The sequence below is a fragment of the Capra hircus genome, chromosome 8, assembly GCF_001704415.2.
Source record: "Capra hircus breed San Clemente chromosome 8, ASM170441v1, whole genome shotgun sequence".
NCBI lineage: Eukaryota > Metazoa > Chordata > Mammalia > Artiodactyla > Bovidae > Capra > Capra hircus.
The window spans coordinates 110112002-110129001 of record NC_030815.1 but is presented as its reverse complement, the minus strand read 5'-3'; the positions used below and the strand labels follow the sequence as shown (position 1 = coordinate 110129001).

General features: G+C 41.6%; 1 protein-coding gene across 1 annotated transcript in view; it reads left to right on the top strand.

Annotated features, from left to right (window-relative positions):
- Positions 1–17000, top strand: part of C5 (complement C5) — a 95518-nt gene that overhangs the window by 20033 nt on the left and 58485 nt on the right. The window contains exons 7-17 of the mRNA XM_013966310.2: positions 406–496; positions 2304–2418; positions 4185–4311; positions 7045–7160; positions 8931–9116; positions 10379–10582; positions 11481–11690; positions 11811–11960; positions 13506–13635; positions 14723–14785; positions 15869–16066. Coding sequence (XP_013821764.2) covers positions 406–496; positions 2304–2418; positions 4185–4311; positions 7045–7160; positions 8931–9116; positions 10379–10582; positions 11481–11690; positions 11811–11960; positions 13506–13635; positions 14723–14785; positions 15869–16066 — 1590 coding nt within the window. The remainder of the gene's footprint in view (positions 1–405; positions 497–2303; positions 2419–4184; positions 4312–7044; positions 7161–8930; positions 9117–10378; positions 10583–11480; positions 11691–11810; positions 11961–13505; positions 13636–14722; positions 14786–15868; positions 16067–17000) is intronic.

Below are 17000 nucleotides of genomic sequence, written 5' to 3'. Positions count from 1 at the left end.
AAAAAGGGAAATGTTAAGCAAGACAATTCTTTTTCCATTTTCAATTTAATAAACATTTGTTGAGCACATGCTATATTTGTGGCTCATGAGACGGTTGAGGGAGGAGACACGCAAAAATAAAGAGAATAAGGAGCCCATCGTCTAGCGGAGGAAGTAGTCAGTCGCCTGTAAGTGCTGAAATCAGAGTATAAGCGAAGTTCTAGCACGCAGTGTATGAACACACCTCTGACTGGCGGAACAGGAGGCTTCCCAGAGATCCCATTGTCCATGACGATAGTAGTGACAGGGTGGATGCCGCGCTGATGTCGCAGCTTACCCGGCTGTACCAGAAATACAGTCCGTTGCTGCGCTTTAAAGACTGCTCTAATTCAAATGGTAACGTTGCTTCTTCGTCTTTATTTTCAGTGTTGCCACATTTTTCTATCTCAATAGAACCAGAAAGTAATTTCATTGGTTATAAGGATTTTACTAATTTTGAAATTACTATAAGAGCAAGGTAAGAACGTTTTTTGTTTTGTTTTCAGATTTTTCGCTTAAACTGAGTGCTAACATTGGTGACATTTGCCCAGAGTGAGTTCTTTGATTTTTACCCCCAGTTTTATTGAGGTATAATTGATCTATGACATTGGGAAAGTTTAAGGTGTACTGTGTGGTGAGTTGATACATTTGTACATCGCTGAGATCTGTGATTTAGTGGCAATGTCTGGCATGACTTTGAAACTACCTGACTGAGAAGACATCACACCTATAGTTTATTTGCTCATACTGACTTTAGCTGATTCCAATTTTAGTCTAGTTAAATATTCGCCAGCGCCACCCCCCCCAAAACCCTAAAAACGTAAGCTCAGTGTGTATCTTTAGGAAGCAGCATGCCTTAGGATACTGGGACTGAGATATGAAGCTTTAACTTCTTATCACTTTTAATGGCTTCATCAGCCAGCTAATGCTGCATAACTACTTTGGGACTCAGTGCCTTAAAACCACAACTATTTATGAGTCAGCTGGGCAGTTCTGTTGTCTGGGCCAGGCTGATGTCAGTGGGGCTCACCCATGTGCCTGCAGTCAGTTGGCAGGTCAGCTGGGGGCTGGCTGGCCTAGGAAGGTCTTACTCAGATGCCTGACAGTTAACTGGCAGTTGACTGAAGCTGCAAGGATGACTGGCCCATGTGTGTTTCTCATCAACCAACAGGCTAGCTTGTAGCAGCAGCAATGCTCAAAGAGAGAATATGGGAGCATAAAAGTCCCTTTGAGGTTTACACTTTGGGACTAACACACCGTCACTTCCACCACATTCTTTTGTCCAAAGCAAATTACAGCATCCGCCTGAAGGAAACAGACTCCCTTCACACCCTTTGCATCCAAGGAGCTGCAAAGGCAGTAGACGCATGGGGAGGTGGAGAATTGGGGTTACTTTTATAAGCGACCTACCATTTAAAAATGACCTAGTATAATTATTAAAAACAGTAACCGATTTATGTAACTATATATATGTCAGGCACTTTTCAAAGCATTCTGTATGTATTAGCTCATTTAATCTTTACAAAACTCTGTGTGATAGATACAATTACTATCCCCACATTATAAACAGAAAAACGAAGGTACATAAATGTTAAGTACTTTGCCCAAGATCATACAGCTAATAAATCACGTGGTCTCTCTTGTTCCAGAACCCATGCCTTCAAATGCTACCATATACTGCCTCTCTTACTAGCGTTTATTCCTCAGATAGAGTGTTTGTCACTTGATCTGAGCCCCTGTAAAAGGCTCACTGGACAGACAGTTGTAGAAATGGACTTCTTTTAACAGAGAGACTTACTTTTTTGTTGTTCAAACTACGAATAACAAAAGTAAGATCTTGCTATCATGTTTGCTCTACAGAAAGTTTTCTTTATCATTGTTTTAATTCTAAACTAAAAAAGGAAATATGCAGTTAGAGTTTTTAAAAAGAACTTATATAACTGTGAGACTGGGTATGCTGCTTTAAAAGATGTAGAGGAAAATAAAGAGCAGTTCTCCACTGTTATCAAAATCATTGAGGAAGCGATGTGTTTTGTAAGAAAGAGGCCCAGACCTGACTCTTTTGATCTCCTCAAAATCAGTTTATTTCATCTAGCACATAGTAATAAAAATCTGTACTTTGGCTTTATTACGGTGGCTTTATGAGGATGAAATGTAATAGTGGATGGAAAGGCACTTTAAAGTATGTCAAATGCTTTATGTAATTTTAAATTGTTCTATTTTATCTGGACTTTATTATTGTAATGGTGTTAGCAGAACAATTTTATGGTATGATTGTTTGACAGATATTTTTACAATAAAGTCGTCAACGAGGCTGACGTTTATATCTCTTTTGGAATAAGAGACAACTTAGAAGATAATCAAAAGGAAATGATGCAGAAAGCAATGCAGAGCAGAACGGTAAGAGGTCCGCTTGCACCTGAAGGTCCATCATGGACGCTGGAGACGGAAAGTCCCTTCTGCACCATCTGGTCCTCTGTGCTGCTTCATGCAGGCGTGGAAATGGGAGCTCAGAAACCTTCCACTGACTCCTCACTATCCTGAGGAGAAAGTTCAGTCTCCTTGTCAGCAAGCCCCCTGCCGGCCCATCTCTCCCTTTCTGCTCCCTTGCACTGGTCACCCGTTTCGCCAGCTCACCCCAGTCTCTCTCGCCGCCAGGGGTCTGCAGAGCTGCTCCTTCTGCCAGGGAGTGCCCTTCCGCTTTGTCACCTCCTGCTTCTTCTCTGCCTGGCTGATGCCGTCCCGTTCTTTGTCTCCACATCAACACCCATCCTGCTCCCTCAGGCCTTGAGTCACTCTCGATGGAGCATGTTTCACACTTTATATTGCAGTGGTTTTCAACCATGGGTGATTTCTACCCCCAAGGAGACATTTGGTAATGTCCAGAGACATTTGTGGTTGTCACAGCTGGGCAAGAGGGTCACATGAGCATTTCATGGGTCGAGGCCAGGGACGTTGTAAAAGTCCTTCAGGGCAGTGCACCCTCAGCAAAGAATCACCCTGCCCAGAATGTCAGTAGTGCTGAGGTTGAAAACCACTGCAATTAGCAATGCTGTGTTTACTCCTTTACCGTTCTCTACACCAAACTCCTGGGGTCTGAATCATTCCCACTGTATGCCTAGAGCCAGCTCAGCTGCTGGCAAGTTTTGTAGGTGCTCTGTAAAGATTTGTAAGTGAATGAATTGCCGTGAGCTCACTGAGAAGTCACTGGCCCACAGTGAAGGCCGAGCGGTTGCGGGAGCTCAGAGGGCCCTGCTGCCCCCTTCCCGGCTCGGTGCTCTCTGCGCCACGCTGTGGACGGTAAGGGCTCACGTCATTTTGGTCACTACTGCACTTTCACAGAGCTTGCATCACCAGTTAGTGAGCCCTTGCTCTTTCAAAGTACAGTTTCATTTAAGATATAAACGCCTCTTTTTTAATGCAAGATTCTATGTTAAACACTGAGGTTTAAAGCTACATAAGACAAAAATCCCTGTCCCCGAAGTACTCAATTTTAGAAGAAAAAATAAGGCAAAATCTGTTTTACTGTTGTGGTTAATAATTAAAATAATATCATATGCTTCACTGGTGGCTCAGACAGTAAAAATCTGACCGGGGTTCGATCTCTGGGTCGGGAAGATCCCCTGGAGAAGGAATAGCAACCCACTCCAGTATTCTTGCCTGGAAAATTCCATGGACAGAGGAGCCTGGCAGGCTGCAGTCTGTGGGGTGGCAGAGAGTCGGACACGACTTAGCGATTAACATATCGTAGATAACCCTATATCCCATTATCCACTGTGCATTTTTAAATTAGTGTCTTAATATGCAAGCAGAGTAAATATCATAAAATCCCATAAACTCTCAGTTAGGAGCAAAAGCAAGCTGAGAGGCCTAGAAAGACGATGATGACTTAGTGATGGGAAGAAGTCATCTTTGCCAGCTAGTACAAAAGAGACCTGTGGTCTTAAACAGACCAAATACTGTTTAAGATCCTTCCACATCTATAATTCTAAACAAATAGATTAGAAGATAACACTCTGGGCTTAACTGTGGACTCAGTTACTCGCTTTAGTGGTAAAGCTTTCCTCTTTGTCTTCAATTGAGAGGCTAGTGAAGGCACATTTTATTCATTTTTTCCTTATAAATTCTTCTTTGAAATAACTTGTTTATTTCCCCCCTTTAAAAAGTTGATAAACGGAATCGCTCAAGTCACATTTAACTCTGAAACAGCAGTTAAAGAATTGTCCTATGAAAGTCTAGAAGATTTAAATGACAAGTACCTCTATATTGGTGTGACAATCACAGAGTCTACAGGTAAGTCTGTTTTCCCTCTTAAACTTTCTCTTGGCAAATATTTGCTGTTGTTAGTTGCTAAGTCATGTTTGACTCTTTTGCAACTCCATGAACTATAGCCCACCAAGCTCCTCTGTCCATGGAATTTTCCAGGCAAGAATACTAGAGTGGGCTGCCATTTCCTTCTCCAGGGGACCTTCCTGACCCAGAGACTGAAGCTTCAGCTCCTGTGTCTCCTGCATTGGCAGGCAGATTCTTTACCTCTGAGCCACCAGAGAAGGTCCCCGGGAGGAGGGCATGGCAACCCACTCCAGTAGCCTTGCCTGGAGCATGCCATGGACACAGAAGCCTGGAGGGCTATAGTCCATGGGCTCACAAAGAGTTGGACATGACTGAAGCGACTTAGCATGCACCAGAGAAGGGACTTTCTCTTGGGAAATATTTAGACAGCATATTAAAGGTATAAATAATTACTACATTCTTTCACGTTTTACTTCCTTTCATAGTTAAATTTTATTTTTCCATCATTAAAACTGGGATTGGAGTGTAACGTTGTCACTCCCTAGCCACTGGGTCTCTACTGTCTCAGTGGCAAGACGGGATGACACCTGCCCATTTAACAGCCCAAGTGGCTCACAGCCTGTCTGGCTTGAACATCTGGCACCTCAGTTTTCTCACCCGGGAGGAATCAAAACCAAAGAGATTATGTGTGTACAGACATTTGATGAAGTACCATGCAAACGAAAGTTACCACGACTACCACTGGTTTATCCACTTAGTTGTATGACGATGGAGTTGAACAAAGTACGCGATAAAGCCCTCTTCTTCTGGATAGTAATTCTATCCAAAACTGGAGGTGATGTTTCTAACACAGGTCCGATAATGGTATACGCCTCTCAGTGTTACGGCGGGAATGAGAGTCCGTGTGCGCAGAGCGCTCTGACCAGCACCTCCCCGCCTTTCTCCCGTCTTCCCCTCCTCGCCACCCCTCCTCCCCCCTAGTGCTCTTCCCTCTCCCTCTTCCTCTCCTCTTCTTCCTCCTCGTCTTCCCCCTTCTTCTTCCTCTCCTCCTCACCACCTATTTTTTTCCCTTAGCATTCTTAATATCTTGTCTAGTACTCTTAACCTTCACTCCGATGGTTTTAATGGTTAATAATTATTACTCCTGGTTGGATTACTTTGTCTTACTTCTGATATATCTCGATTACTAACGTACCTTATATTTGCAGGTCTATATTGAACCCCCGGTCAACCATGAACAAATAATTTAAACACACGAAGTCCACTTTTTTCCAATAAAATGAGTGTCGCACTAGAAGATTTCTAAGTCTCCTTCTACCTGTTTATACTTGCCCTTCTAGGGAAGCAGAATGAAGAACTGGGGTGACCACAGAGTCATTAAGCACCTTGTATACATCAGATGCTCAAAAGATGCAGGAGAAAGATGGTGGCTTTAGACTCCCTGCCCTCTCTGTATTTTTGACATTGTTTTAATGTTTCTTTCTTACTGTTATTTTTCTCGATTTATTTAAAATAAATTCAGTTTAAGCAATGTTTATTAGATATGCAAAGAGCGCTGCTAAATGTGCAGCTTACAAACGTTGATGGTGCATAATTTCAGTACTCAAGTGCCTTACAAACACCATCAGCTTAAAGGCAAATATACAAAGAACTCTTTGACAAGAAGGGAGTCCACGTGTGCCCTAAGCAAAGTGCTTAGTGCTACTGACCTGCAGAAGAAGATGAGCTCCCAGATGATCGCTGAGCAACCAGCAAAGGTGTCCTGAAGATGACTGGTCTTGTCTTGAAAGACTAGTAGGGTTTTGAGGAAGGGGTGACAGGCAGCGTGAAGTGGGGCACTCTCAGAGAGGGGACATACCAAGGGTGACCATTGAGAATAGCAGATTACTCTGTCGGCTGAAGTATAGGATATATATGTAGGGGTGCGTATGTGCATGCCAAGTCACTCCAGTCGTGTCCAACACTTTGCAGCCTCATGCACCGAAGCCCACCAGGCTCCTCTGTCCATGGGATTCTCAAGGCAAGAATACTGGAGTAGGTTGCCATGCCCTCCTCCAGGGGCTCTTCCTGACCCAGGGCTCGAAACCATGTCTCTTCTGTCTCCTGCACTTGCAGGCAGGTTCTTTACCACTAGCGCTGCCTGGGAAGCCCATAGGTGGGAGTGTCAGGGATGTAATTCTGGAAGAAGTTAGGGACACTAGAGCTCTGTATATTATTCTGATAACTTATTGTATATAAGTTTTAGCCAAAGGGTAACACTGTTGGGTCTTGCCAATAGACCCTCTGGGTTCTCTCTACCTGATGCTCTTTTTTTAATGTTTTCTTCAATTCTCTCTAAATCCCTGCTCCCTAAAGATGACCCTCCTATAAGCCTTAGTCTCTGGCTGACCCTTTCTTCTCTCCTTAATGCCTTCTGTATATTTAAATGGAACTCAAGCAACCGGTGAAAAGTGGCGTCCCCTCCTCAAATTTCGCCTCAGTCTGATCCTATTTCCCTACTTCCACAAGGGCCATCTCTACACGTAAGCCCTGAGCATAAGGCCTTGGAAACGCCTGAGAAGGGTTTAAACTCTTCTCTGCACTGCCCCTCCGAACCAAGACCCATGTCTACTTGCTGCTGGTAAAGGAGTGATTGCAGGAATGGAGTGAGTGGGTCTGTGGAGGCACGTGGAGACAGACGTGGCTCCCCACACAGATCAGTACACTTCTAACACATTTTTGTCATTTCTTTAGGTGGATTTTCTGAAGAAGCAGAAATTCCTGGCATCAAATATGTCCTTTCTCCCTACAAACTGAACTTGGTTGCTACTCCTCTTTTTGTGAAGCCTGGGATTCCATATTCTATCAAGGTTAGGTTGGGAGTGGGGGTACTGCTGGATGTGATTGTCTTTCTCAAAAAAAATATGGGGGGCTGACAAGCAAAGGAAGGGTAAAGGAGAGGCAAAGCACAGAGGGAGCTCAGTTTGTGCATGAGATCTGCCTCTCCGACAGTGTGGTCAACAGTGGGGACTGCCAGCCAGCTTCTCTCTTGGAAATGGTATCAAACCTTAGGACAGTATCAGCATTTAGTAGGATAGCCTGTGTTAGGCATTCCCTAAATGAGCCTTACCTTAACGATATGTGTTATAAATAAAGCTCCATATGTCTATAGTTCAAAAAAATACTAACATTTAAAATCATTTGACAACACGTTCTTAAAAAGCCTTAAGACAGAGATGTCATTCCTTGAGAATAAACCCCTTTCTCTGTGTGTTTATTTCCCACGGCCTGAGGGGGCACTGCTGTGCTCTTCACTCGGCCTTCTCTTTGCAAGTGACGCCGTCGGAGCTCATCTCTCTGTATCGTTCCCTGTCCTTTCCATCTCAACACTTTTCTGTCTGTCCCTGACTCTTTCCTCTCCGGTTTTTGGTTTTTTTTTCTCCTTTTCAATATTTTCTCTCCTTCTTCCTCTTTTCCTTTTTAAAATGCTGATAGTATGGAGCTAGAACATTTATTTGACTTTGTAATTATATTTCATTGAATTTAGTATTCTATATCTGATTATATATTATGTAAAACATACTCTATTACATATACTATGTTTTATTACATTTATAAAATGAATATTTTTATTCCCTATCCTTTAGAAAGCTGTAGATCACTGGCTTTTAAGAGAAAAAGATTTATCAGACCCCAAGCAACCTTTGGACATGCTTATAACTTCTTAATACATATACAACACATTTAATAATATATAACATGTTACTGGATAATGCATATGATAATTTATAATTTATTATAGAGTGTATTAATACAATATGTACAAAAGATCCTAAAATATGTCACTATATAGAATATATTTATTATTTTTAAATGTCTATGTATTATATATTTATCTTTATATAAATATTTTTATATACTATATATCTCTATATATTTCACATCACATATAAAATAAATAATGTAAAATATACCTTTGTGGAAATTCTATATGAATTTAGCATATGCATGGCAATGAGAGGTAGAGTTTAAGGAGAAAAAAATGTATTTATTGTTTCTCATGGGGCTTCTCTGGTAGTTCAGCTGGTAAAGAATCTTCTTAAAATGCAGGAGACCCAGGTTTGATTCCTGGGTGGGGAAGATCCCCTGGAGAAGGGCGTGCAACCCACTCCAGTATTCTAGCTTGGAGAAACCCCGTGGACAGTGAAGCCTGGCAGACTACATTCCATGGGTTGCAAAGAGTCGGACACGATTGAGCGACTAAGCCCTATACTGTTATCTCTCATATCTAAGAGATTAATTCCCAGAAGTGATTGCTTCATTTTCTCTTTTATCTAGTTCTCAACCAATTGAAGAAACACAGAAATGAAAGAGCAGAAGACCTTATCTCATCTACTTGGCAGGCCTAATACAATGTTTATATTCTGAGTCTTCTTGATATACAGGGGAATCCATTCAAGAATGATTTAACTAAATAAGATTAGACTTTTATATATAAGATGAGAACATGCTTCTCTTTAGTTAATTGAATATGAATAATTTATACACTGGTGAGGAGAAAGGAAAATTATTTCAGAACTGTTTTGCTTTAAAAGAAGTGATGAGCTGTGGAAATGAATTTGGACTGTTCTGGCAAACAGGTGCAAGTTAAGGATTCATTTGACCATTTAGTAGGAGGGATACCGGTGACCCTGAGCGCAAAAACGTTCGACGTGAACCAAGAGATATCTGACTTGGAGTCGAAAAAGAGTGTAACACGTTCCAGTGACGGAGTAGCTTCTTTCGTGGTGAATCTCCCGTCTGAAGTGACGGTGCTGGAGTTTAATGTGAGCTGAATTCTCCTGTTAAATTTTCTAGGACAGTGTGTACTTTTGACTGTGTGTTTTGGCCAATGTGCAGAAAAAAATGCGGCAGATTTTAGACACGAGTCCAGCAAACAGTTCCACAATTTTGCAACCAAAGGAAAAAAAAAAATAAAAGCACCAGAGGCAATCTTCAAATTAACTGAATGGTCGTTTAGGAAGATAAATGTATCAGTTTTTATTTCAGGTGAATTATTTTCTCTTGCATTAGTAAGACTGTGTTAAAATCTAGAAGCATGAAATAGGAATAGCAATGAAAGTCAGTGACAGAAAAGTCTCTTTCCCACCTCGAAAGCTTTTGTCTCTCTTCAGGGCCACAGAGGGGTCGAATGTGGACTCCTCTCTTTTTTTTCTAGCTATATGAATTGCTCTATCTGAAAGTTCACTTAATAGTCTTCTCTCCCAGCAAATGATATTTAGGATAAAGTCCAGATAAAAACTAACTTAATAATGTGTGTCAGTGACATTGACAGCATGTCAGCTGCACAGATTCGCTGTCATCTGCTGAGCCCGTATGAAGCGCTAGACATCATACTAAGAGCTTTATGTAGAACACATTCCATACCCATTTAATCAGCTCTCTGAATCAGAGAATACTGTCTTTGCCATTTTGCTGCTGAGGAAACAGAGGCTTTTAACCTCTCTTGTGGTTAAATAACTTATCCAGACTTAATAAATGATGATGGCTCTTGAATGCAAACCAGTGTATATCTCACCCCAGATATTAACCTCTCTGCTGTCAAAGGCTGATATCACTGCCGTGATATCACTCCTGCCCCACTCTGTTTGTAAGCCCTTGCCTGTGCCACGGCTTCACAGTGAAACTGGGCCAAAAGCCTGTGTGCTGTCCATCCACAACTCCTGTCCCCAGTCCTCGGGGCCTGTAACCCATAAGAGAAGAATCCCAAGCTCACCATGACACTTCAGGGAGGATGCCAGTGTTTGTTCCATGAGCATCACTCTGTTTTCACTTCACCGGACTTTCCACCATAACCCACAGTCCCGTATTATCCCAGTTATTGCCCATAGCCTCTGTAAAGTTATCTGATACCACAGCTGTGCAAACACATTGGAGGAGTGGATTTCTTTTTCTTTAGCAATTGGTGGTGTGAAATTTAGAAATGTATAAAGCAAAGAAAGGAATTTAAAAGGTGTGTTTCACAGAAAACATACCTTCACATCACAGTCCACGTATCTTTGTTTAACTTTTTTTTTTTCCTTTTCAGATCAAGACAGAGGATCTAGACCTTCCCGAAGAAAATCAGGCCAGTGAAGATTACCGAGCAGTAGCGTATTCATCTCTCAGCCAAAGCTACCTTTATATTGACTGGACAGAAAACTATAAACATTTGCTTGTGGGAGAACATCTGAGTATCGTTGTCACACCCAGAAGTCCGTATATTGACAAAATAACTCACTACAATTACTTGGTAAGTATAATAGTGATAGATTTACCTGACTGTCCTTTGCTTACAGAGAAGTGTTAGAATGATCCCTGACATAAGTTCTTACAAAGCACTTCCAAGAACATCACCTGATTGAATAGCCAGTTTTTCAAAAGCCTTTGAGACAGGGCATGGTTTTCATGACTGTTTCACAGAAGAGGAAGCTGAGGGACCAAGGACTTAAGACTCACCACAGTCACCCAACTTGGAAGAGAAAGGTCACGATCAGAACTGGGAACCTCTGATTCTCCATGTGACGTGCCTTTCACCAAAGAGAGCGCGAGTCCTCCGCAGAGAGAGCCTGATTAAATTCTCACATTACCTCTGCTCTACTTCATGGCCACAGATTGCCTACCTAGACCCGTTTAAAATACGTGCATTTCAGTGTAATACAGGAGGGACCCAAATCCTGCTCCTAAGGGTTGAATCATTTCAAACCTGCTCCAGGAGTATCCCTATTACGTCACTTACATTAAACAGAGGGATCAGTCAAGGCTGTCAGTGAAAGCTAGGAAAGAATCCAAAAAAAATGTCATAGGCTTCATGACAATTACCAAAGCAATGGGATTAATTATTCTGAAGTTCAGGCCACACAAGTGATGATGACTTTCTTTCAACAGTTTTAAGGAAAAAATTTAAATGACATCTAGTTAATTCCTGAACTTCAGTCCCTTCATCTGCACAATGGAGATAGTATTCCCAACCTTCTGGTTATCATGGAAACTAAAAGAGTTAATCGAACATGAAGTTCCTGGCACATAGTAGGCCCTGGCAATGTAAACTTTCTTTTTCTTTAACATAATTTCTACTCTCACTCCCAAGCTCTATCCTAAAGCAAAGGTTATGTGTTGTGATCACCATTTCTGCTGCTGTTTATTTTTAGATTTTATCCAAGGGCAAAATTGTTCACTATGGCACAAGGGATAAACTTTCGGATTCAGCTTATCAAAGTATAAACATCCCAGTGACACAGGACATGGTTCCTTCCGCTCGTCTCCTGGTCTATTACATCGTTACAGGGGAGCAGACTGCAGAATTAGTGTCCGATTCAGTCTGGTTAAATATCGAGGAAAAGTGCGGCAACCAGCTTGAGGTAAGCCACAAGTTACAGGTCCCAGTCAGATTTTCTCCTGAATGAAGGGGCTGTAAATGCAGCTATCTGTGAAGTTTTGTGTCGTACAAATGATTATTTTCTTTTCCAAATGACCTTTAGGTTCATCTGTCTCCAAGGACAGATACGTATTCCCCTGGCCAACGTGTATCTCTTACTATGGAAACTGAGCTGGATTCCTGGGTGGCTTTGACAGCGGTGGACAGTGCTATATATGGGGTGCAAAGGACAGCCAAGAGGCCCCTGCAAAGAGTTAAGTAGTGTGTGGCCTTGTCACTGGGGTGGCCCGAGGCAGTGCTTCACAAACGGGCCATTAGGGTGAGTGGTGGGGAAAGAACTAAATGCGGACTAGACTTGCTTTTCTGCTGACACAGTCTTCTCAGAACAGGGGCTCTTAGGAAGGTAAGCCATCACGCTAGTCTCCAAAGCCCAGGTCTATCCTTTTTCACTTTTCCAAGTATGGAGTTAAGCACTTTAAAAGCATATGATCGTGATAGTAGTGACATTCATGGGGCCAGAGTACCACTGATTGGTAGGGTTTGGAGATTTGGGAGCAGGGGACTTTACAGTAGCTGCACCAAGGAAGAATGAATAGGCAAGCTCTGGGGGATTTTCGCTTTTGTTTCCTTTTTTTTACTCATTAAAATCTGTGGCCCAGAAGAATCTGAAAATTATTCATTTACTCTGAAAGTGAAAGTGAAAATTGCTGAGTCACGTCTGACTCTTTGTTACCTCATGGACTATACAGCCCATGGGATTCTCCAGGCCAGAGTACTGCAGTGGGTGGCCTTTTCCTTCTCCAGGGGATCTTCCCAACCCAGGGATCAAACCCAGGTCTCCTGCATTGCAGGCGAATTCTTTACCAGCTAAGCCACAAGGGAAGCATAAGAATACTGGAGTGGATAGCCTATCCTTTCCCCAGGGGATCTTCCCAACCCAAGAATCGAACCAGAGTCTCCTGCATTGCAGGCAGACTTTTTTCCTCTAAGTTCCCATTTACCTCCCCTATGAGAAGTGAAAGTTGTTCAGTCGTGTCCGACTCTGCCACCCCATGGACTATACAGTCCTCAGAATTCTCTAGGCCAGAACACTGGAGTGGGTAGCCTTTCCCTTCTCCAGGGGGTCTTCCCAACCCAGGTCTCCCACATTGCAGGCGGGTTCTTTAGCAGCTGAGCCCCCAGGGAAGCCCTTACCTCCCCTGTGCTCTGCTACAACTTTCTAGACTTGAGTTTCTTTGAAGAAGGAAGAAAGAACTGAGAAACTATTAACTTAAACATATTCAGAAAGGAAAATTATTTGGGGTCAAAATTAAAACTGGGAAAAGCCTTCCCCCAAACAAATTTTCGTTCACTTAGAACCTAGAGCCCTCTTTCCCAAAATACGAGAGATTGCGCTATTTTTTTTTATCTTTCAGTGATTTAAAAGCTAGCTTATTAACTCACTTACACATTCACTCATTTATTCTTTTTTGGACATTATATTGATTACAGTATGCACTCTACGTACGAAACAGCATGGGTCAATTTCGAGGCGTTATCTCCTTGAAGCTTGAAACTTAGTTCTTGATTTAATTTTGAATAGGCATGTATTTTTAAGAACAAACTAAAGGAAGGAAGTTGGGAAATTCGGTCTTTGGCCATTTGATAAATGATAGGCCTGTGCATTTCCCAGATTTGTTAGGACAGTCTGTACCTTTAGTTTTTCAGAGGAATGATTTCCGTATCTGATTAGGCTTACTATTTTGCCTTTTAGGAAGCGTGCTAAGAATTACTAAATTAACTAAGTACCTCTGAACAGGTATTTCAAACTTTAGAGACGAGTGACCTGGGCTGCGGGGCAGGTGGTGGCCGCGACAATGCAGACGTGTTCTATCTAGCCGGACTCACCTTCCTCACCAACGCGAACGCAGATCACACCCGAGAAGACGGTAAAAAACACCGATTCTTGTTTACTCTTCAAACTGGTTACTGAAATTTACGTGAACAGTTTGCCTCCCAGACTTCGTTGTTGTCCCTCCTCCAGAATAATTCGCTACACTGATCTTATGGTGACATGACTGGGTAACTCCTCTGTATAAATGGTTTCATTAGCCTTCAAGATAAGGTACAAATTCTTTTCTGTAATGCTCCAGGCCCTCCGTGATCTTCTCCCCAGCTCTTTGCAGCTGTTTCTCATCCCACTCTACGGGACCTTATGTTTATGCCATAGAGAACCAAGTGTGGTTATGGGTGGCACTAGCCTGTTTGACGTCTTTGACTTTTCCTTATTAGGACTGCTTTCCCTTTCATCAGCCTGCAGAAGCTAGTGGACGACTCATCTCCTCTGTGCAAGCTCTTCCTCGTATAGAATCGATCACTTCCTCTCCTTTAACAGGGGGACTACTATAGGGACTAGGTCTATTTATAAGTAATTCAATAGAAGTACATCACTCAGTTCAGTTCAGTTCAGTTCAGTCGCTCAGTCGTGTCTGACTCTTTGCGACCCCAGGAACCGCAGCACGCCAGGCCTCCCTGTCCGTCACCAACTCCACTATCTGGCCTTAAACTTAGTGACCCATCTTGTTTCAGTCACTGCACTGGGAACTCTTTACGGGCAAGGACCACACCTTAATCGTTTTCTTCCTGTGGTTTTAAAACTGTTCATAATTATGCTTGATACTATTATTTATAATAATATAAGCACAGAAAATAATTAAAATAGCATACCTAACAAAAACTTGGCTCACTCCTAAGGGCTCAGGTATTTCCCTGTAATGAGTGGATCACAAAGGTTATAGGATCTAAAACCAAACTCAGATCAAACAAGTCAAACTGTGTAACAACAGATCGTGGGCCCCTCTGAAAACAAGTCACACTGGGATGTGTAGTGTACAGAGCTTGGTCAAAACCAGGTTCTCAGTATTTGTTGAATGAGTTATGTGAATGTTTTAAAAATAATAATTTCTTGGAATTTTGTGTTTTTTGAGATTTTTATCTCTTTTCCCCCTCCATTTTTTCTTTATCTTTTTAAAACAGATGAACCTTGTAAGGAAATTCTCAGGCCAAAGAGAATGCTGAAAAAGAAGATAGAGGAAGAAGGTATTATTAAGGTTTCGTGTGATTGTCAAAAGGTCATGATCATGTAATTCAAAAGCCGGAGAAAACTGAACATCATCTAATTTCTTCTCGTTCAGATGAATGGGTGAAAAGGGAGCTATATACAGACATGTAGCACATCTCCCTTGGAAAGATTCATCTGAACAAATCCAGTAGTTCATTTGCCATAACCCTAAGCTAAGGGAAATAAGTCTTTGTTATTTCTACCTTTAAAATATAAAAGATTAACTTTTATTTGTTACAAATACTTCCTCTCTGCAAACTTCATCTAGGGACTAAAATTACATTCTTCCATTTTATTCTAACAAAATCCATGGTTTAATTAACTCCGAGATATACCTAGATGTCTATCTCTTCTTGCATACATTTACTACTTAAGAGTCGGTTGGATTATTGGGAGGAATAAGCCCAATAGAAATTATTGTTAAGTATTATTTAAACAGAGGTATGATAATTGGCAATGATACAGTAGAAAGAACGCTGAACCAGGAGCCAGTGACCTGAGCTCAAACAATAAGGGTGTTTATAGTAAAAGAAGAATACTTTGCATTTATATACATCATTTTAATCCTGGCTTTCACTCTGAGTTTTAATGATACCAAAAGAGAGATATTGGTCAATCCAAGCATTTATGATGAAGGATGATGCCACTGGTGAAGGTGCACAAACTACAAGAAACATTTGAAAGAAATGGGATATTTAGCTTGAAGATCACACTTGCATAGTGATAACTGTCTTCAAATATTTTGCAGACTTTCTCAGATTAACTTACTTTATTCAAAAGGGTGCTGAATCCAAGGTGCTCGTTTCAAAAGACAGTACTTAGGTGAGTTGCAGGAAGCCCATAAACATTTAGTGCGAATCAGAATGGACAAGGGACTACTTTATGAGGCCACACTCTTCCTATGGCAGTTCCACAAGGAGGCCGGGCAGCCCACCAGCCGCAGCTGTTGTGGGCCAGGGACCCTGTGGCAGCAGAAACCGGGCATCCCTCGAGAGCTGTTCTAAGCCTGAGATGTTTGACTCTGTGCATAATCAAGGGCATTTGAATTATGATCGTTTCAGCCGCTAAATACAGACACATAAATGTGAAGAGATGTTGTTATGACGGAGCCCATCGGAACGACGATGAAAACTGTGAGCAGCGAGCCGCTCGGATTAAGAAAGGCCCCATATGTATCAAAGCATTCAAGGAATGTTGTGCCATCGCAAGCGAGTTCCGGGCTAACAAGACTTACAAAAATATCCAACTAGGAAGGCTCCGTAAGTTTGGCATTTTCTATCGGAAAATATGAAAAATTTGATGTAACTTTATGCTGCCGAAAAAGGCGGTGTTCATGCTCTGCTTAAAATGGAAAGTAGAAAAGATAACTTGTAAATGCTCTTAAGAAAAAAAATTCTTGTCACTTTCGGGAATCAGAAGAGGTGAATACGGTATAGAGCAGAGTGCTCTCGCCCATAGTCAACACCCAGGCGAGTCTGAAGCTGACTCAGTCTATAAACGTAAATGATTTTTCATCCTCTCTGAGCCTCACTCTCCTCATTTTTAAAGCAAGAAACTTGGGCCAGATGACATCTAATATGCCTTTGAGCTCTAAAATTTCATGATTCTATGATATTACAACCATTAAAATCCTGTTTGTACCTATGCTGACCAAATATAGCAAAAGATTTCAAAGTGTAGCATAAAGTTAAATGTACTTACATAAAAGTTGAAATCTTATTTCAATTGAAACCACCATATACATCTTCAGAATTGACAGGTTTTCAGAACTTTTAGGACTTTCAGTTCATTCATATAGAGTCAAAACAAACAAAAACAGAACGATAGATCCTGTTTGATTGTTTTGCTTAACAGTATGTCTTAAATGTTATTGTTCTGAGGGGATATATTTCTGCAGAAATAAACTCTTGTGGCCATTTGTTGAAACCAAGTCATTAGATATACGTAGGTTGTTTTCAGATTTTTGCTTATTACGTGCAGTATTTTTTATGAACAATCTAGTGCAAATCCATTTCTCATGGTCCAGTTTTTCAACTCTAATCGTCTGGGTTGGCATCAGTTGCCTGGAATTCAGCCTCTCTAGTTCTCTCCTCTGTTCCTTGTTCTTGACAGCTTAGCCTCCCAAATCTCACGCCTGGTGTTGCAACTCTGCCAGGGTCTGTTTGGGTTTCTCTCTCTGCTCTGAAGCCTGTA